The sequence below is a fragment of the Pelobates fuscus genome, chromosome 2 (assembly GCF_036172605.1).
Source record: "Pelobates fuscus isolate aPelFus1 chromosome 2, aPelFus1.pri, whole genome shotgun sequence".
NCBI classification, from domain to species: Eukaryota; Metazoa; Chordata; class Amphibia; order Anura; family Pelobatidae; genus Pelobates; species Pelobates fuscus.
The window spans coordinates 12,500,349-12,522,445 of record NC_086318.1 but is presented as its reverse complement, the minus strand read 5'-3'; the positions used below and the strand labels follow the sequence as shown (position 1 = coordinate 12,522,445).

The 22,097-nt window shown below is 40.4% G+C and overlaps 2 protein-coding genes across 2 annotated transcripts; both read right to left on the bottom strand.

Annotated features, from left to right (window-relative positions):
* Window positions 1-2,574: 2,574 nt before the first annotated feature.
* LOC134586070 (olfactory receptor 2A7-like) lies at window positions 2,575-3,504 on the bottom strand. The gene has a single exon (XM_063441581.1). It carries the CDS (start codon window positions 3,502-3,504, stop codon window positions 2,575-2,577), a length of 930 nt encoding a protein of 309 aa, XP_063297651.1.
* Window positions 3,505-20,786: 17,282 nt separating this feature from the next.
* LOC134586069 (olfactory receptor 2A7-like) lies at window positions 20,787-21,707 on the bottom strand. Its single transcript, XM_063441580.1, has one exon. The coding sequence runs from the start codon at window positions 21,705-21,707 to the stop codon at window positions 20,787-20,789; it is 921 nt and encodes a 306-aa protein (XP_063297650.1).
* Between the last annotated feature and the right edge of the window lie 390 nt (window positions 21,708-22,097).

The window sequence follows — 22,097 nt, the reverse complement described above, 5'->3', positions numbered from 1 at the left end:
ATTGCAGTTTATTGATAAGCCTTCTATGTGCAACAGTGTCAAAAGCCTTACTGAAATCTAGGTAAGCAATGTCTACTGCACCACCCTGATCTATAATTTTAGTTACCCAATCCAAAAAAATCAATGAGATTAGTTTGGCATGATCTCCCTGAAGTAAACCCATGTCTCTGATCTTGAAATCCATGTGTTTTTAGATGTTCAACAATCCTATCCTCGAACATGGTTTCCATTACTTTCCCCACTACTGAAGTAAGGCTTACTGGCCTATAGTTGCCCGACTCCTCCCTACTACCTTTTTTGTGAATGGGCACAACATTCGCTAACTTCCAATCTTCTGGGACTCTTTACAAATCAATGGTAAGACCCCATTTCATTATGCAGTGCAATTTCAGTCACCACTTTTAATGTGACACTACTTTTAATGAGACATACTGCAGAACTAGAAAAGATGCAGAGGAAAGCTCCAAATTTAGTAATGGGGATAAAAATGTGAAATGCTAGGAACAAAGTTTTTTTTAGAAAAATGCACCTCAGAGGGGACATGATCGTACTATATAAATATATACCTCTTTTTCATGAACGAGACTGACATCAATAAAACCCAAGAATTGAGAAGATTTACATCAAATCATGTCTGAAGGGTCTTTATTTGTCTCTTAAGTGTGAGTTGCCAATTGGCACTTAATATACACCAATATTTGGTTACACTGTGTTGGACTATGTTGTATTGTTCTTGCTCCCCTAGCTGGACAAACCCTATATATTGCATTTATACTGATTGAAGATTTGAGGAGGTCTTCAGGTAACTCCATCGCTAGAAGGGAAGTTGAGAGTTTAAATATATGTACTTTAGGTCACTTAAGCACTGTATTATTATTTAAGGAGGAATAGTGCAATTACCTACATGTGCACTTTTCTTCATTCAAGCACTTTTATTGTGTGCTGTTGTGAAAGACACTGTTTTGTTGTAAATATATACAGGGCCAGTATTAGCAACTGTGTTAACCTGTTAATTAGTAGGAATATACAGCAGACAAGAGGTCCACCTTCGAGGCTGGAAGAAATGCATTATATCTTACAGTAGAGGAATGGGTTCTGTACAGCAAGTACAATAAAAGTCAGCAAGCTGAAGGAGCTAAAGAGAGTCCCCTTAATGCAAATAAGGAAGAGTATTTTCGACAATGCAGAATATTGTATAATTAAGTTCTAAAACACTGTATCTTTCCATTTGCGGAGCAATATAAAATATACATTTATAGACAAACTCTGAAATGTTTGAATGCTCTAAATTTGGCTGACTAATAGGATTGATATGTCAAATAATATTTTAGGTTCTCTACTTCTTAGAAATATAGTCTTTTCCAATACCTTATTTCTCTAGCATGACATACCTACTTGTATGTGGTCCAGAATGAACAATTTGTAATCTGACCTCCCTTAAATTCCATGTACTCATAAATGGGCCACTCTGGATGACATTGACCGTCTCTAATATTTGATATTAATACTATCCTAGGATGATATCATGCACTATATGATAAATATGTGAGAGAAAAATGAAACAAAAAATAAATACTGCAGTTGGACGAGGAAAAAATTCAAATATGTATATGGACTATTTTTCCAAATAGGATGTAGATGTGTTAATATAAAAAAAAAAAAAAAAGGTGTATGACTTGGTAAAGCATGACATTTTATGTGGATTTTAAAGAAACTAGACAACTGGATTTATTATGGTTTACCTTTATATGTACCTTGATATAGCTTCACAGTTGATATAAGACTTGTGCACAGCAAGCAAATTCTGCTAGGCTGAACTTTGTCCCCCGAAATAGAACATTTTTTGGGACACTTGAATTTGCCCATATGTCAGGTGGGCTCAGCTATCGAAATTATGATTTGGAAATTAATAGATCAGATGAAGAAAAAGGATGATTAAATTTCACCAATCAGTGTACTTAAAAATATCTGCATAATATTATTAAAAAGTAACCAATAGAAGGAAACAGAAGGAGTAATATTTTCATTTAATATATTTTTATTTATTAAATATATGATATAAATATAATTTTTTACTACTTCTGCTTTTTTACCTCTATTGGTCACTTCTCACTTGATCTGTGAAAACCATATTTTTTTCCCCATCAATCATCGTTTTTTTGGTCATGGGTGGCTTTCAGAATCACAAAGAAAACTATAATGTTCAGCATTTTGGTTGGTTCAAGATTAGGGTACATTTCAGCTTGGAATTCTGAAGTTTGACCAATGATCTGATCAGCCCAAATTGCAGTTCTGCTGAAAGAAACCTCTATAGCTCACATTGTCAAATGTTACCAACTTTCACTAACTGTATATCTGGTGAGATTTTTGTTTTCATACAGATAGGTTTGACATTGTTATTTGCACTTATTTCATGTTCAATAAATATTTATTCATGGCATTCACATTACACCCGAATTTGTCAGGGGAGTTTTCAAGGAGACAATTCCCAATTCTTTAACTATCATTATAGATATCTTTCAAAAAAAAAAAAAAATCATAGACTTTTTTCTTTTAATGTATTACATTTTTTTCTCAAACATTACTATGGGGAAATATTTTCGTGAAAGCTTTTTTAACCTCATTGTTTCTCAAACTGTAAATCAAAGGGTTCAACATTGGTGTTATAGTACCATATATAATTGTGACATATTTATGTTTTTCAGAAGCATTTTTCATTGGTCCCAGGTACATGGTCATACTAGTTCCATAAAACATACATACTACAGTCAGATGGGAGGCACATGTGGAAAAAGCCTTAGTCCGTCCATCAACAGATTGGATCTTCAATATTGCTATTATTATACAAATATATGTCACAAAAATAAATGCAAAAGGGGCTAAAAGTGTAAATAAACTTCCAAAAAAGATCATTTTTTCAAAGAGGTAAATGTTTCCACACGCGAGGCTTAGAACGGCCAAGATCTCACATACAAAGTGATTAATATGTTTTTCATGGCAGAAGTTAGGAGGCTGTGAAATTATTGGAAGGTTCGTCTGTAGAAAGCTCCCCACCCAGATAATAACGGTAATGTTCTTACACAACTTCCAGCTCATAATGACTGTATACCGTAAGGGGAAGCATATTGCAATGTAGCGATCATACGCCATTACAGCGAGAAGGATACATTCAGTCTGTCCCAGGAAAAGGCATGTACACATCTGTATCATGCAGCCGATTACTGATATTCTTCCACCTTCTACAGAAACCATGTCCAGTAACATCTTAGGGATAATGCTCAGTGAGTAGAATAAATCCAGAAAGGATAAATGGCAGAGGAAATAGTACATTGGGGTGTGGATATTAGGGCTAGCTATAACTGTACCTATTAAAGCAGTATTCCCAAAAACGGTTATCACATACATTAATAAGAACAAAACAAAAAGGAACAATTGAGTCCTGCGATCACGAGAAAGCCCAACTAGAATAAATTCTGTCACCTGGGTTTGGTTGCTGTTCTCCATCGTCATTAAAAAGTTCATGTAAAGTTAATTCTCTTTTTAGAATAAAAGGAATAGAATGCTATTCTTAATTTATTTTAATACATCTTAAATAATCAAACTTTATTTTTATCAATGTTATTATTATTATGTGAGCACAAACAGTTGAGTCCGGCGATCACGAGAAAGCCCAACTAGAATAAATTCTGTCACCTGGGTTTGGTTACCCGTTTCCATTTTCATAACAAATGCATGGAAATTGAGTTCTTTATGAAGGATAAAATGAATATAATAAAAAAAAAAGTGTTTTTTTAATATAAAAAAACTTATATAATCAAACTATTTTTTTTATTAATGTTTTAATTATTACGTGAGTACAAAGTGAAAGTTTACATTTGCATAAAATTAGCATTGTGAAGATTAACTGATCTGGTGAAATTGCTGGATATTTGTCTTAATGTGATTTACCCTTAAAATTTGCAATACACTTGCCAACACTCCAAAATGTCAAATTCGGTGAATCTCTCTGTCAGTGGTGAATTACATTGTTAAATAGGATTTTATTGAAGATTTTAATCTCCCAGGAGATTAGCTGCTACTTTTAACCTAGGGAGACTAAAAACTGCCCATCCTGAGGTCATAACAGGGCACTGGCTCAACACACCTCAAACTATTTCTTAGTGTTATATGAAATATTAAATACTAATACTGCAGTACCTAAAATCACAAAATGTGAAAAATACTGTGGCAGTCTATATTAAGAATATTTAAAACATTTGACAAGGAATACAATTTAATCTATAAATAGTGCTAGCTAAAATGCTAATTACTGCGTAAGAGGAAAGTTATTTCACCAAGTATTTTGGGATAGCTTCACTATTCAGTCTAATATTACCTTATAATGTATTAAAGATGTAAGAAAATGATATTTCAAATGTAAAGATTGTTTTTTACTAAACAGGGAATTGTATGATTTAGGACAGTACTTCTCACAAAATAGAAAAAATTCAAACACATTGCTCATATAATACATGTGCAGAACCCTACAGAAAGAAATGACTTCTGCTGTCAGGATTCCTGGAAGGGTCATACCTACTAAACTGAACATTCATAAAAGAAATATATATTCACTCTTTGTTGTCACAACAAAAATCAGTAATAATATTTTAATCTAATGTTTGTGGAAGACTCTGAAGACACCTAAGACTGCTACATCATTTCCCTGTGCGGTTTGTGCAGCAAACCATTTAAAATAAGGGAAGTTTTTTTCATTTAACATTAAAAAATAAAACATTTAAACATGTTTCACAGCTAAGCAAATATCTAGTGATTACTTTTAAACAGCAATTTTTGCCCTGTACCCCTCTAATCATTTTGTACCTTTAGTGACTTTCTCGTGTAAACAAATAAAAATATAAACATACCTTGCTCTTCTAATTGAGGCAGCTATGAGATATATTCACACTACTTCTTATTTGAAACATATATGAAAATGGTCATTGAATTCAGTTGCTACTTTAAGCTGTGATGCAGTTTGTTTGTCCCCAAAATGCTCTTTATATTCTCTCTTACCAATTGATCTGTGAACTCCTGAGATTAATCAGTACAGCTGTCCCATGGAAAGCTATTATTTTCTGAGAGATTTCCAATTTATTTATTGGTTTAAAATAAATCATAAAATGTGTTTAAAGGAACACTATTGCATTAGTGATAAAATAACTCCCTAAATTATTAGCCAATGAGTTTCACCATTTAACAGACATTCCCTGCATGAATCCCATTATGAAAATGTTAATAAATTAAGGACTTTCCTTTGCTCTGTTGAAAGGAGCATGGCTTTAACAAACCAGTTCAGAGTCAGGAGGCAGGTTGATGGGAAGGGAGTAGGCTAGAAGAATGGAGATGTTACTATGGTTATTGTGTAAGCTGTTTTGTGGAGGTTTGGGGAGTGCTTTGGGGATAGCAGCATTTTACTAATTATCTAAGTATGTGCTTTAGGCCCATATTTTTTATCCAGCACATGTTTTTTTTTTTTTTTTATCTGTCTCCATTACATCTAAGATCATGGGATGTTAGGTATAAAACTATAATTTCTTGATAGTTGTTATACTTGTGTTTAGATTAAATTGCTTGGATAGTCTTTATATTTTAACTGCAATCATGGTAAATATACTATTAGTACTGCAAAAGATAATTGTCTAGTTAGTATTACAAGTGCTTAGCTAGAATATGTTTTAATATTATCTATATTTTCTTTAACATCTTTTTACTAAACATTATCTTTTGCTGCACTTTGAGTGATTGTCACTTGGGGGTTAACTGTTAGGATATATCTCTGCCAAACTACCTGAAGCAGCTAATAATCTAAATTATTGTTGTACAAAATTAAAGGGTTGGTTTTGAATGTTTGCAAATATATGTGGGCTTCCAGTAGTTTTGTTGGTGTCTATTATTAGTGTAACTAGGTGATGTCTATTATTAGTGTAACTAGGTTACACCAGGACACATGGCTGGTGACCATCTTTATGCTCTTTGAAGCACATGGTTGGGCGCCATCTTGGTGCTCCTAAAAGTTTTACAATATAGTTATTGTGAAACCCTTCGAATTGCACAAGCTAATTAATCCAAAACCATGAACCACAACATACTGGCGTAGTCAGCATGGATTTTGCCGGAGTTATGAAGATCAGCAGTTGATTACTAAATAACATACATATTAAAAAAAGCAATACATATATATTCCCAGTGTGATTTAGCCAGTAAGCTTTCCAAATTATTCTTGGTTGACAATAACATACCGTGACTAGAGAAGTGTGTTTTAGCATTGTCATTGCTGCATGAGGCTTATTCAATAAATTGTGATTTTATATGTTTACAATTAATCTTGAAGCATATATAATTCATCTGTAACCATGGGTCTAAGGTACTGGAGCTCCCCAATATAATGTAAAATACAAAAGAAATCTTTCACTATATCACAATTAGTAAGGTGACTGTACCTTTAAATGCACAGATTGCAAATAAAGTGCTTCAGTGAATTAAAGGTGCATAGAGCAATGTATAAAAGCTTTAACTTCCCTTTTATTTTAGGATTAACCCGAAGATCTCCTCAAATCTTCAATTCAACATGTATACAATATATTGGGTGAATCCAGCTAAGGGAGACAACATAGAATATAGTGCAACACTGTGGAGCCCAAATAGGGGATTATATATGTGCCAATGGGTCACTCACAATGGGTCACTCACAGTGTGAGTGACCCATTGGCACATATATAACCCCCTTTTTGGGCTCCACAGTGTTGCACTATATTCTATTTTGTCTCCCTTAGCTGGATTCATCCTATATATTGTATACATGCCCAACATAATGTGTAATATCATGTAAGGGGTTTTATTTTTTTTGTAACACTTGTAGCACTTGTACCATTACATTGGGCAATTGACTAGTCACTAGCGCTTGCACCTAGACAAGTGAATTTGAATGCTTGTAATTAAACAAATGACTAACTAGGACTTGTGTCATTAAATTGGACAATTGACCAGTCATTAGCATTTGTACCTTTAGGCAAGCAGATGAAAGATAAATTCCTAATACATGGAGGTTTTTAGTTCCACGCCAATGGCCATTAGATGTAAGCCCACCTGCCACATCAAGATAAACCTCTTATATGGATCCTACACTAACAATTCATAGAAACATAGAATGTGAGGGCAGATTAGAACCATTCGGCCCATCAAGTCTTCCCACCTTGCATGCTTCAGCTTAAGGCAAAAGAAAATTTCCAATGAGACAGGATATTTTTTTATATTTTTTTAAACCCCTTCCTAAGAGGTTTGCCTTGACATGGCAGGTGGGCCATGTCCATTGTAGTGGAACTAAAAACCTCAATTTATATATATCTAGTCACAGGAATTTGGGATAGTGCACAAGTAACTTTTTTTTCTTTGGTCTTTATTGTATGTATTGAGGTTGATGTGTACTATGGTCATTGCTGCTGCCCAGGAGTAGTGGGAGTATGAGTGCAGGACTTATTTTTGTGTATTTGTATTTAGGTTTTGTATCACACAGCCATGTTACTGTGCTGCCGCCCATCCCATGTGTTCCCTATTAAGAGTAATAAAAATACCATTTTCTGTCTTATTGGATTTTTTCTTTTGCCTTAAGCTTAAGCAAGCAAGGTGAATTGTTAGTGTAGGACCCACTTAAGAGGTTTGCCTTGACGTGGCAAGTGGGCTTACATCTAATGTCCATTGGAATGGAACTAAAACCTTCATTTATATAAATATGCATAGGGATTTTAAATAGTGCGCAAGTAACATTTATTGAATGTATTGGGGCTGATGTGTTCTGTGGTCATTGCTGATGCCCAGGAGTAGTTGGAGTATGAGAACAGGACTTATTTTTGTGTATTTGTGATTACTCATGTTAAGTCCTTGAAATTTCAATAGTGGGCAGATACATATATATCGGAAGGCGTAAGCCCGAAATTGTGGGAGGGGTTTGTCGGCCTACTTAAACCCGTCGCCGTTTTCGTAAGTTCCTGTTTCTTCTTCCAGTTCACACAGACCTCTGACGTCATTACGCTTTTCAACGTATCTGCACAAATTTAGGTTTCTTAAAACATCTGTTTTTTTATTGAGTATTAAAACATACGAATGTGGTCACTTCAGCAAGTCGCAACTAAAACTGTAAATAGTTTGGTTTTACAAACGCTATTTATTTCATTTTGTATAACTAGTTTGTTTCAATTCATTTGCATACAATTTAGACTTTCATGGAAATAAATATGTTTTGTGTGTTAGTCTATCATTCGGCTAATAAATCTACTTATGTTTCTTTCATACATACATACAAATGCCACTACCTCATATTCCCCATGTTCATGGGATTCATATTCACTTTATACGTCTGTTCATGATATTCCATTCGTACTTAGTTAAGGTTTTATTTTAGAGTTCCATTTGTGCCTTAACTGTTTGCAAAAATGCATTTGTGTTTGTTTCTGTTATTACGAAGTTGTGTAATTAAAATTACTGTTCAAACCATTCGTTGAATTTCCAGGCTCATTAACAGGTACATGTCATTCGTGGTTTCTATTAATTCGTTTATTTGAATGCCTTATAATTCAATGCAGTAGATGCTTGTAATAACTTATTCGTTTACATTTTGTGTGTTTAAGAATTTCCTTTTGTTAAAACATTAAAGTATTGTCTGTGTATTAAACACTCGCCTAATGATAGCTCAGGTTAAAGAATTATGTTATTTTTTCTCTTGCTTCCCTCCAAAAAAATAAATGTTCATAGGTGTTTTTGGTGCTAGCTTATAAATCTTATAAAATCATTAATAGGTAGGTTATAAATTTTTTTTATACAAGTTCAAATAAGTAATTACATTTTGTGCTAATTTTTCATATAAACCTGTCTATAATCAATTTCACTGGTTTCCAATTTCCTTCTCATGATACAGTGGTTATAACTGATGGTATGTGTGGTTTCTCTTCCCTGTCAGGTTGTTGTGTTCTATCCCTGATTTGTAAATTCATAATAAAAAATCCTTATATAGTTTTTGTGATACTGCCCTGCATTCCCCCCACCCCCCCCCCCCCCCAAAAAAAAATCAATCATTTAATGTTAAATTTCCATTTAGGTCTAGAACCATAAACATCACAAGTAATTAAATAGATTCTACTTAATACACTGTCATAGGCTTCTTCACCTCAGTTCACTCCCATCCTCATGTTTGGAGGTACTAAGCCCAATGGCCTAACGCATAGTTAGAGTCTAGCATTGTATTATAGTCAGGGCCTCACCTGTCATGGCCAATCTATCTTAAATCTTGTAAATGTCACAGAGAGGCCAACACTTATGTCTGTGGCATCAAAAAAGCCCCTACGAGCCAAATCATAGATAGAGCCTCTCAAGCCACTTCTCATTTAACAGGGCCTCACCTGTCACCAAACTATATATATATATATATTAAAAAGTAATATAATTTCACCACTTGGCACTAGCTTAGTTAGCTAGTTCACTTCATACATATCATGTTCATATTGATAATCAATTTGTTTCCTTTACACCCATAGTATGTCTAATGCTTTGCTACACAGAGACAACCTTTCACTTACCAGCCCCCCGACCAGATATATTACCCCTACAAGACAGACCGTAGTAGCCAGCAAAGCTTCCAGCTATAGATCATGGATAATACCCAAGATTACAGCAGAACTTAAAAGAAGGGACATTCCCTTTCCAGCTACTGCCAGGAAAGCTGAACTGTTTCAAGAAATTGAATATTACAGAGTTTGTATTAGCTTTTGAACTATTTAGGGACATGATTTGCTCATCTTATCCTCATCATAGAGAGGAACTTGTTTATACGTGCACAAACTGGTGGACCTAAATATACAGAAATACGGAGGCATAAGTCATTTTCAGCAAAAGCCACTGCAGCACAGGCCCAGTTTAATGTCCATACCGACTGGAGCCAACTAGACACAGAACTGTTTTGCAGAAATGTTACGGGACTTAAAACACCAGTTTGTGCTATATGTTCTAAAGCCACCCATGTAACAAATGTTTGTCCCAACAATGTTGCGGTACCTTCTACCAGTAATGCTAGTACAAAGTACCAAACTAGTCCAGCTCAAAAAAGAATTAAAAGATAATGTGGGAAGACCAATTGTTTTTCTGGGGAAAGCACAAGCGTGTAACACCATTAATGCCGGGATTGCGGTTACAGCGCCTGCAGACTCCTTCATAGAAACATAGAAACATAGAATGTGACGGCAGATAAGAGCCATTCGACCCATCTAGTCTGCCCAATTTTCTAAATACTTTCATTAGTCCCTGGCATTATCTTATAGTTAGGATAGCCTTATGCCTATCCCACACATGCTTAAACTCCTTTACTATGTTAACTTCTACCACTTCAGCTGGAAGGCTATTCCATGCATCCACTACCCTCTCAGTAAAGTAATACTTCCGGATATTATTTTTAAACCTTTGTCCCTCTAATTTAAGACTATATCCTCTTGTTGTGGTAGTTTTTCTTCTATTAAATATAGTCTCCTCCTTTACTTTGGTGATTTCCCTTTATGTATTTAAATGTTTCTATCATATCATGTATTCTCACTATGTTTTAGAGCTCATGCTAAAACCATGTGTCCTAACAAACCTTTAAAAAAAAAAAAATCTCTAACATCAATAAACGTACTCAATTTGCACCATTGCTTGACTGATCGTCCTTCCTCACATCTTGAATTTCTAATCTCTGGTTTCTCTTCTGGTTTTCACACTGGCTTTGTTGCACTCCCCACAGGTATACTAGAATGCCCCAACTTACAATCAGGATCACAGACCCAATTCATTTATGGGCACTCCTTGATAAAGAGATTGATAACGGTTTCATGATAGGGCCTTTCACTACCCCACCCTTCACCTCTTGGAAATCCCCTAGGAATAGCCACCGGAAAGTTTAATAACAAAGAAACACATTTTTCATTTTTCAGCCCCTCACTCTTCCTCTACCACTATGTTAAATGCATAAATACCTTCAGAAGACTTCTTATAGTACGCAAAGATAGACAATGCTATACAAGCTATAATCAACACTGGTAAGAGAGTTTGGATGAGCAAAACAGACATCACAAATGCATTTGAACTACTCCCAATACATCAATCACTCTGGCATCTGCATGACGTTAAGTGGGAAGATCAATACTACTTTGCTACAAGGTTGACTTTCGGTTCCAGAAGTAGTCCAAAACTCTTCGATATTTTTGCAGAGACTTTGATCTGGCTCCTACTTAACATGTCCAGATGTGCAGTTGTGATACACTACCTTGACGATTATCTCTCGACTGAACCTTACTACTCCATACCGATCAGCCTACAACACACTATATTGTTATTCAAGGAATTAGGAGTTTCTCTAGCTACAGACAGAATGGAAGGTCCCAACACTGAAATAACTTTCCTAGGTATTACACTAAATTCAGAATCTATGCAAGCTAGCTCGCCTCCGGAAAAAGTAGATAGGATTCTGACATATATTGATTCCTGTGCCACTTGTGGGTCCTGCACTAGAAAGGAGTTGCAGTCACTGCTAGGTTCACTCAACTTCGCTATGAGGATTATTCGTCAAGGCAGAGCCTTAAACTCTAGCTTGCTTTCACTTCTACATGGACTACCAGATGATGACGCTATAACTATTTATATGATCCAGGTAGGGATTTAAGGATCTTTATTTGTTCCACCTATATCAGACAACTCTCCAGTAATATGGACTGACACAGCAGGAGCCATAGGTTATGCTGCCATATACGGTGATGATTGGGTCCAAGCTACATGGGCCCCAGAAACTTCCACTCTAGATAGATATATATATATTTTATATTTTTTATTATTTTTTTTTTGCAGTGCATATAATGGACACAAACAGGCTTGAGGTACCCCAACGGCAATCCTCGATCCGCTTAGCATACGTAACAATTCGGGTAATCACTAGACATAATTTTATATTATATAGTAGCAGTAACGTTGGTGGAACATAAGAGTAATAAAAGTAGATTGATTAACAAACATTGCATATAACATATCCCCTTACTGATAAGAGATAGATGTTAGTTGTAGATAGTCATAGTAAGGTAATGGATACAGTAGAGTATACCACCCCTGACAGCCCCAACACCCTGAATATCACCCTATAGAAATGGCAGCATAATAGATTATGTTACCCTCTGGACCTGTCGCAGTAAATAGAGTGTGAGGTGAGGGATACAAATATGGCAAGCAAGAAGACCAATGCGGCCCGGGTTCCCCATTCTGGGTAGGCGTTGGGGGTCAGAGGCCCATCCTGGTGGTCATCCTATCCCCCTTGTAGGGAATTGTGTCCCAGAGTGCTTGACTTCACGGGCTCTCAGCCAGGGGAGACCCCTGCATATTTTCGTGCAGCAGTAGTGTTCTATTCTCCTCTCTGACCTCATGTGTTTCCTTCTGCTTTGTACTGGGGTTATAGGGCTTCGGGGTGTGCAGGCCGGCTAATTTTACCACTTTGAGCCGCTTAGGCCGTCGTCGCCGACTCCGATTCGTGGTGTGCGCAGCAGGGCGCTTCGGGAAGTAGCGGGATGGTTCAGGAGCTGCCTCGGTGGTCTCAGTGGGTGTCAGCCGGCGCTCCAGCTTCCTCCAGAAGGCGTCAAAGATTGCCTCTAGGTGCCGGTATGTATCAGGCATCTCCCCTCCAGGAGTCCGGGGATGCGTGTTGTCCGCCATCTTAGGTGTTGTTTCGCCTTGCTCGCGGGTGTTTGCGGCTCTGCTGCGGCACCACGATGGGGTTTGGGAGCCATCAGGGTATCCCGGTCCAAAGGGGGGGGTAGCAGGGCTCCATGTGCATACTCGGCACTTCGAGTGTTCCTGTCTGGGAGAGCGGACGCCTCTACCCTCCTCAGCGCTCACTAGGCCTCAGTGAAACTCGGTGTCTGAAGTGCTTAAGAAGACTGTTGGATGCATTCCCAGGTTGGGTCTTCGTGTCTTGTAGTTAGAGGTAAGTCGCTTGGTGCCCGATTTTGGGTTCAGCTAAAATAGCAAGAATTCTTAGTGTGTTCCTGAGAGCTCACAAGAAACACATCCAGTCGCCATGATTGTCAGGCCCCACCCCCCACTCCAGATATTTTAATCAAACCTCAGCAAACCTCATTTTTTTCTTTTGTGGTAGCAGCTCACATATTGGATCATGAGTGTAAAGGAAAAGTAGTTAGGTGTTTTTCAGACAACTTGGCAGCTTGCAACATTATTAATAAAGGCCGGTCTCAACCCCTACTATTATAAATTTAGTAAGGAAACTTACCTAGTTAGCAGCTGGTTAGCAGTTCTTTTTACACTGCATCCATGTACCAAGCATTCTGAATAACGCAGCTGACACTCTGTCACATTCTAATTTACAGGAATGTTTCAGACTCCATTCTACAGCGAACATTCAGCCTCCACAGTTCAAAGACCTAATCATGCCTTAGGTTTGTGTTTTTCTCAGAGTATATCTCTTGCACAAGCAGGATTGTCTACAAACACAAAAAAGCTTACCCTAGAGTATATTTTATGTTTCAGAAATTTGTGTGTGATTTCAATGTACTAAATGTATTTTTGATTGAAACTATGATAGCCTTCACAACTTTTTGCAACATCTTTTTGAAATTAGCCTATAATACAATCAAACTATGCTTCAACAAAACACAATTTATATCTTAATATCCGGTTAAAAGTGTGCTGAAGGGTATTCAGAGACTAAAACTTCAAAAACTACCTAAAAGACTCCCAATAGACAGTAGTATCTTTAGGAAAATCTCTGAACTAATTGATAAAAGACCTTTTGATAACCCTACCAATAGTATAATTAAATCAGCTGCTTATTTAGCATTATACGGTGTAAGGAAACCAAGTATATTTAAACCTCATTCGGTAGTTTCCTCCCGAACCGCCAGAGCATCAGTGAATATAGCTCTCCGTTCGGTAGTTGAAATCCATACGAATACAAATAGCTTTATAAGATAATTCCCTTAATAAAGCATACGAATCCCCAAACATCAGCCGAAGTCAAGAAGAAGGGTACAAATAGAACTGGCTTTAATGACCACACACAGGCTTTTATGCAAGTCCCCATGCAAGGGGACATCCCACAGGGAGGGACACAGTATAACCAATCCGTTACAGTAAAATGTAAAACACACCTCACCAGTCTGTGAGGTCCCTCAACATTTGCGAGTAAGGACCACTGGCTTCCGCACCCGGTAACTCCGATTGCTGCTGGGGATCTGCCCAGCATCCCGTTGTGCCCGGTGGAGAGACCTCGGTCCCATCTCCACCTGCCTGTTGTGGTTCCTCAAAGGACCAGTCTATGAGGACCCCTAATTCGGGTTCCTCTGGCCGCCTCAGGGGGAAACGGTTAACCTCCTCGAATGCAGCCTCTCTTTGGCTGCTGTAACACTCCTTCCGCTGAGCATATTCTCTCTCTTTTGCCAGCCGGAATTCTCAGTCCATCTTTGCATTTCGCTCGGCTGTGACCTGGTTCCAGATCGCCTGGAATATATCCATGGGCACATTATCACCATACTGGGCCACTCGCTGCCTCACCTCGTCCAGCCAATCATCGCCAGAGCCTTCCAGTTGCAGCCTTGGAGAAATCTTAGAGGCGAGCATTAGAGGTGTGAGTATTGACAAAGGATATACGTAAGTCTTCGGCAGAGCGTAGGTGCCTCGACGGGACATACTTGTGTATTAGGGAGGATAAGTAGGTTGGAGCAGCATTATGCAGGGACTTGTATGCAAGCACCAGAATGTTACATTGAGCCCTATATCTAACTGGAAGCCAATGCAAAAAAGGGACTGACAGAGCGGGGAGGGGTGGGAGGTGCGAGCGGACAGGAAAATGAGCCTTGCCGCATTCATTATAGATTGCAGCGGTGCAATCTGGGAACACGTAAGACCACTGAGAAGGGGATTGCAGTAGTCAAGGTGAGAGAGAACAACAGCATGGACCAGCATCTTAGTCGCATCTGGCGTTAAATAGGGGCGGATGCGCGCTATGTTTTTGAGATGGAAGCGACCGGATTTGACGATTGATTGGACATGAGGGGTGAAGGAGAGGTAAGAGTCAAAGAGAACACCCAGGCAGTGAGCTTGCGAAGTAGCGCCGTTGACTTGGAGGGAGACAGACATGGGAGTAGCAACACTTGAGGGAGGAAAGACCAGAAGTTCTGTTTTGGACAGGTTAAGTTTAAGGAAGTGAGCAGCCATCCAGTTGGAAATTGCAGAGAGGCAGTCAGAGACACGAGTCAAGATGGACAGAGAGAGATCAGGAGTGGATAGGTAGATTTGCGTGTCATCTGCATAGAAATGATAACGGAAGCCAAAGGAGCTGAAGAGTTTACCATGGGAGGTGGTATAGATAGAGAACAGTAGGGGACCAAGGACAGAACCTTGGGGAACGCTGACAGAGAGTGGTTGGGGGAAGAGGCATAGTCAGAGAAAGAAACACTGAGAGAGCAATGGGAGAGGTAGGAGGAGCACCATGAGAGAGCAGTATCCCGTAGACCAAAATTATGGAGAATACGGAGAAGCTGTTGATGATCAACAGTATCAAAGGCAGCAGAAAGATCAAGGAGAATTAGGATAGAGTAATGGCCGCGAGATTTAGAAGCAATAAAATCGTTGGATACTTTGGTCACAGCCGTTTTGACTGAATGACCAGTGCTGAATCCAGACTGAAGGGGGTCAAGCAGAGAGTTGGATTCGAGAAAGTCAGTCAGTCTGGTGTACACAACTCTCTTGAGGATCTTGAAGGCAAATGGCAGTAGCGAGATATGGCGGTAGTTGGATGGGGAGTTGGGGTCAAGGCTGGGCTTTTTCAAAATTGGGTTACAGTTGCATGTTTGAAGGGTGAGGGAAATGTGCCAAAGAAAAGGAAGAGATTTAAAATTTTAGTGAGAGGAAGAGCAAGAGAGGGAGACAAAGTGTGGATGAGATAAAGAGGGAATAGAATCAAGGGAACAGGTGGTGGGACGGGAGGACCGGAGCAGAGCAGAAACCTCTTCTGCTGTAGCAGGTGCGAATGAGTGTAGAATGGTGGAGGGAGTGGGGTTGGGTGATATATTTCTAGGTGAAGGAGAGAAATTAGAGATCTCTTCTCTGATTGTAGAGATCTTCTCAGTAAAGTGAGATGCAAAGTTTGTGGCGGACAAGGTGGTAGAAGGAGGGGGAGTAAAAGGGCGAAGAAGAGCATCAAAGTGGTGTTAAAGTAATTTACTTTTGCAGCGGAAAGAGCCAGGCTGTAGGAGCAATTTATACAATATTTTTTACAGTGCCTTTTGTGTCTCCAGACACACGATTATTTTAGTGATAGTTAATGTAACGGAGCTCCGTGTACTCCGACCGAGTACCCTCCGTTGATGGATGCTCCTAGCGCTCTGAGGACTCCAAGCACTGCAGACGACACCACAACCACCGCAGGCTCCACAACCGCTGTAGCTTAACTGGAGCCGCGCCGTCTTCCTTCCACCCTGGATCGGCTTCTGTCCTCCAGGACCGTGTGGGGAAGACCTCTCCTCCAGGAGAGCGTATCCGGAACAAGCTCTTACAAGAGCTAAGTGATTAAGAGCTCAGGGGAATATGCAGCGCATAGCAATCCCCAGTGTGATATAGCAGTTCCCTCCAATAACGAGACACGGCTACGTATTGAGGGTCAGAAGAGGTCTGAGGACTGGAACACCCAGCCTGCTTTTTATTAGGATAAGGTACATACAGGACACTCCCAGGGGGAGGATGAAATTGACCAATCACATGCATGGTAACACCCCCACGTCTCCTCCCCTCAGATAAACACATAACCCAATTAAAACGTACATTATTTTACCCAAGTTCTGGATGTACCCCAAAAACAGGGGGTACAGCTTTAAATCTGGTATCCCCAAATAGCCCTTGTTCAGGGGAACAGTCTGTCCAAAAATCAGCCCATTCGGATGAATGGTTCGGGAGATACAGAGCTCCAAAGTTTTGACCGACCGCACAGACCAACTAGCCGAAAATAGTTCCATGAGTTTTGGCCTTGCGGTCGGTCTCCGTTCGCACGGTAAAATAGACGAAATTCTTGCCATCCATTCGCATCTTTGTGATCGCTAGGATCCCCATACTAAGTTAAGTATAACTACCGAACGGCCGGTCGTTCGGTAGTTTCCGTACGTAGTTCTGGATGTCTGGAGGTCTTAGCGGTATTCGCCTGTTTGCGCTTCCGATTTCAGTTCCATGTGTTCACAGGCAAACACCGCTGTTCGTACGCAAGATGGCCGCGGACACGTGTAAAAGTCCCGAAATGGCGGCCACCTATTCAGAGCACAAAGAATTCGTATGAAATCATACGAACGGCTGTATTCTCCAGTAATGGTATTCCCATGCAATATATTCGTCTAAATCCCCTGGCTGTTCGGTTATATTAGCAGTCCAGACCTACAGCATAGTTAAAGGGTTAGAGACAGCCTAATACAAATCCATATGCCCGAATATAGGGTTTACAGTGCAATATAGTCCAGGACCATAGTCGCAGGGGAGGAGGCAGGCAAGCAGGCCTCTCCAGGACAAAGTGGCGAAGGGCACTTCGTCACACATCTCCCCTTTGGGGGGAAGACTAACCAGGCACCTGACCTTCTGTCGGTCAGTGCCTCCGTTAGTCGATCCACCAACCCACAATAAACAGATGTCCGAGTAGCCCCCCCACAACATCAAAGTACAGGAACAGCCCACCCACAACACACAGTTACTGCACCTGGGTATTTGGCTGTGGTAATGAGGCCACATGCCGAGGGTACTTGAAGGGCAGAGGCCAACTGCACTCTGCCCAGATGCCAGCTCTTCTGCTGGGGTAGCCTGCAGGACATCAAGCTCTGGACCAGGGAAAAAGGTAGGGCAGAGGCCGACTGCACTCTGCCCAGCTGCCAGCTCGTCTGCTGGGATGCTTGGGACACAGTCCGGCTCAGTAGCCAAGGGAACATGGACGTCAGTAGGGGTTACCATCGCCTCTGGTAATCCTGGTGCCACGCTAGGAGTTACCTGGGGAGGGGAATTTGTACTTATCCCCTCCTCTGGGTGTCCCGGTGAGGGTAGTTGGGGATCTGGAAAGGCTGTCCAGCCTCCCTGTAGGTCAGGCACAGAGACCACGGTCCCATCTGCGCCATCTGGGAGATTGGTGTCTCCCCTTGTTAGGGTCAGCTGCCGCTGGGGAGAGGGGGTGCTGTGCTCCTTTCCCGGAAACACAGGCTGCCGCTGGGGAGGGAGACCGCCTGTCTCCACTCCCGTAACATTGTCCTGTTGCTGTAGAGAGGGACCAACTGTCTCTGCTCTCTGTAGGACACACTGCTGCTGGGGGGGAAGGACGGCACCTTCGGCCCCCTGGGGTATACACTGCCGCTGGAGAGGGAGACCGCCTGTCTCCACTCCCTTACCATTGTCCTGTTGCTGTAGAGAGGGACCAACTGTCTCTGCTCTCTGTAGGACACACTGCCGCTGGGGGGGAAGGACGGCACCTTCGTCCCCCTGGGGTATACACTGCCGCTGGAGAGGGAGACCGCCTGTCTCCACTCCCTTACCATTGTCCTGTTGCTGTAGAGAGGGACCAACTGTCTCTGCTCTCTGTAGGACACACTGCTGCTGGGGGGGAAGGACGGCACCTTCGGCCCCCTGGGGTACACACTGCCGCTGGGGAGGATGGACGACACCATCAGCTCCCTGGGGTTTATACTGCCGGAGCCTGGGGGTCCATACCCTCAACGCCCACAGTTGTCGCTCAAATGCCATTGCCGCACGGTTCTCAGCACTCAACTGGCGCATTACTTTGGAGACCTCCTCGTTTGTAATGTCTGGGCCATAGCAGACCAACCGCCTCTTTACCTCCTCAATGTAATCGTCACCCTCGTAGCAACGTACCATTTGGAGGTGTTCTTCGCAGGGCTCTATCCATGCCTGCTCCATGCTGCTGTAGGTAGGGACGCTGCCCAATGGCTAGCGTTGCCCTCAATTTGTAACTCCAAATGTTACCAGTGTCTCTGAGCTGCTTCTCCTCGCACTAGGATGCCATCCCACCGCTGCCACCAATGTAACGGAGCTCCGTGTACTCCGACCGAGTAGCCGCGCCGTCTTCCTTCCACCCTGGATCGGCTTCTGTCCTCCAGGACCGTGTGGGGAAGACCTCTCCTCCAGGAGAGCGTATCCGGAACAAGCTCTTACAAGAGCTAAGTGATTAAGAGCTCAGGGGAATATGCAGCGCATAGCAATCCCCAGTGTAATATAGCAGTTCCCTCCAATAACGAGACACGGCTACGTATTGAGGGTCAGAAGAGGTCTGAGGACTGGAACACCCAGCCTGCTTTTTATTAGGATAAGGTACATACAGGACACTCCCAGGGGGAGGATGAAATTGACCAATCACATGCATGGTAACACCCCCACGTCTCCTCCCCTCAGATAAACACATAACCCAATTAAAACGTACATTATTTTACCCAAGTTCTGGATGTACCCCAAAAACAGGGGGTACAGCTTTAAATCTGGTATCCCAAAATAGCCCTTGTTCAGGGGAACAGTCTGTCCAAAAATCAGCCCATTCGGATGAATGGTTCGGGAGATACAGAGCTCCAAAGTTTTGACCGACCGCACAGACCAACTAGCCGAAAATAGTTCCATGAGTTTTGGCCTTGCGGTCGGTCTCCGTTCGCACGGTAAAATAGACGAAATTCTTGCCATCCATTCGCATCTTTGTGATCGCTAGGATCCCCATACTAAGTTAAGTATAACTACCGAACGGCCGGTCGTTCGGTAGTTTCCGTACGTAGTTCTGGATGTCTGGAGGTCTTAGCGGTATTCGCCTGTTTGCGCTTCCGATTTCAGTTCCATGCGTTCACAGGTAAACACCGCTGTTCGTACGCAATGTGGCCGCGGACACGTGTAAAAGTCCCGAAATGGCGGCCACCTATTCAGAGCACAAAGAATTCGTATGAAATCATACGAACGGCTGTATTCTCCAGTAATGGTATTCCCATGCAATATATTCGTCTAAATCCCCTGGCTGTTCGGTTATATTAGCAGTCCAGACCTACAGCATAGTTAAAGGGTTAGAGACAGCCTAATACAAATCCATATGCCCGAATATAGGGTTTACAGTGCAATATAGTCCAGGACCATAGTCGCAGGGGAGGAGGCAGGCAAGCAGGCCTCTCCAGGACAAAGTGGCGAAGGGCACTTCGTCACAGTTAAGTTATCAGCTAGAATAGTTATTTAAAGCGGTTTCTAATAATGATATCTTGCATACAACATATTTGTACTCCTAATGCTATATAATCACAATAAGTAATGAATGATCGGGACAGATGTTGTCGGTACATCAGGGTCAACAGAAGCTGACACAAGATTAGGCTACATTTCTGCTCAGAATTCTGAAATTCAACCAATTTAATTGCAGTTTTGCAAAAACAAATCTCCATAGTTCACATTGTCTAATTTCCCCACCTTTCAGTAACTGTATACCTGGTAATATTTCTATTTTCATATAGACAGGTTTGATACTGTTATTTGCCTTTATTTCATGTTCAATAAATATTTCTTTATGACAATCATATTACAACCAAAGTTGTCGGGGGGGGGGGGGGGGGGAGGTTAAGGAGACGATTCCCAATTATTTGACTATTATTATGGCTATCTTTCTGAACATAAAATAAAAATATAGACTTGTTTTTGCTTTTTATTGTAATTAATTTTTTTCTCAAACATTACTCAGGCAATAATTTTTTTAAATATTTTTTAACCTCATTGTTTCTCAAACTGTAGATCAAAGGGTTTAACATTGGTGTTATAGTACCATATATAATTGTGACATATTTATGTTTTTCAGAAGCATTTTTTATTGGTCCCAGGTACATGGTCATACTAGTTCCGTAAAACATACATACTACAGTCAGATGGGAGGCACATGTGGAAAAAGCCTTGTTCCTTCCATCAACAGATTGGATCTTCAATACTGATAATATAATACAGATATAAGTCCCAGAAATAAATACAAAAGGAACTAAAAGTGTAAATAAACTTCCAAAAAATATCATTTTTTCAAAAAGGTGAATGTTACCGCATGCAAGTTTTAGAACGGCCAAGATCTCACATACAAAGTGATTAATATGTTTTTCATGGCAGAAGTTAGGAGGCTGTGAAATTATTGGAAGGCTGGTCTGTAGAAAGCTCCCCAACCAGACAATCACAGTAATGTTCTTACACAACTTCCAGCTCATAATGACTGTATACCGTAAGGGGAAGCATATTGCAATGTAGCGATCATACGCCATTACAGCAAGAAGGATACATTCTGTTTGTCCCAGGAAAAGGCATGTACACATCTGTATCATGCAGCCGATTAATGATATTCTTCCACCTTCTACAGAAACCATGTCCAGTAACATCTTAGGGATAATGCTCAGTGAGTAGAATAAATCCAGAAAGGATAAATGGCAGAGGAAATAGTACATTGGGGTGTGCATTTTAGGGCTAGCTATAACTGTACCTATTAAAGCAGTATTCCCAAAAACGGTTATCACATACATTAATAAGAACAAAACAAAAAGGAACAGTTGAGTCCTGCGATCACGAGAAAGCCCATCTAGAATAAATTCTGTCACCTGGGTTTGGTTGCTGTTCTCCATCGTCATTAAAAGTTCATGTAAAGTTAATTCTCTTTTTAAAATAAAAGGAATAGAATGCTATTCTTAATTTATTTTAATACATCTTAAATAATCAAACTTTATTTTTATCAATGTTATTATTATTATTATGTGAGCACAAATTTAAAGTTCAAATTGACATATTAAAGAGTTTTCACTAAAATTAACATTGTCTTGAATAACTGATCTGGCGAAAACTGCTAAACTGGAGAATGTTTCTAATTTAATTATATTTGCCTTGAAATATGCAATACACTTGCCAACACTCCAAAATGTCAAATTCTGTGAATCTCTCTGTCAGTGGTGAATTACATTGTTAAATAGGATTTTATTGAAGATTTTAATCTCCCAGGAGATTAGCAGCTACTTTTA

Coding starts and splice junctions, on each gene's coding strand:
- LOC134586070 (XM_063441581.1), bottom strand. CDS start 3,504: ATGGAGAACAGCAACCAAACCCAGGTGACAGAATTTATTCTAGTTGGG.
- LOC134586069 (XM_063441580.1), bottom strand. CDS start 21,707: ATGGAGAACAGCAACCAAACCCAGGTGACAGAATTTATTCTAGATGGG.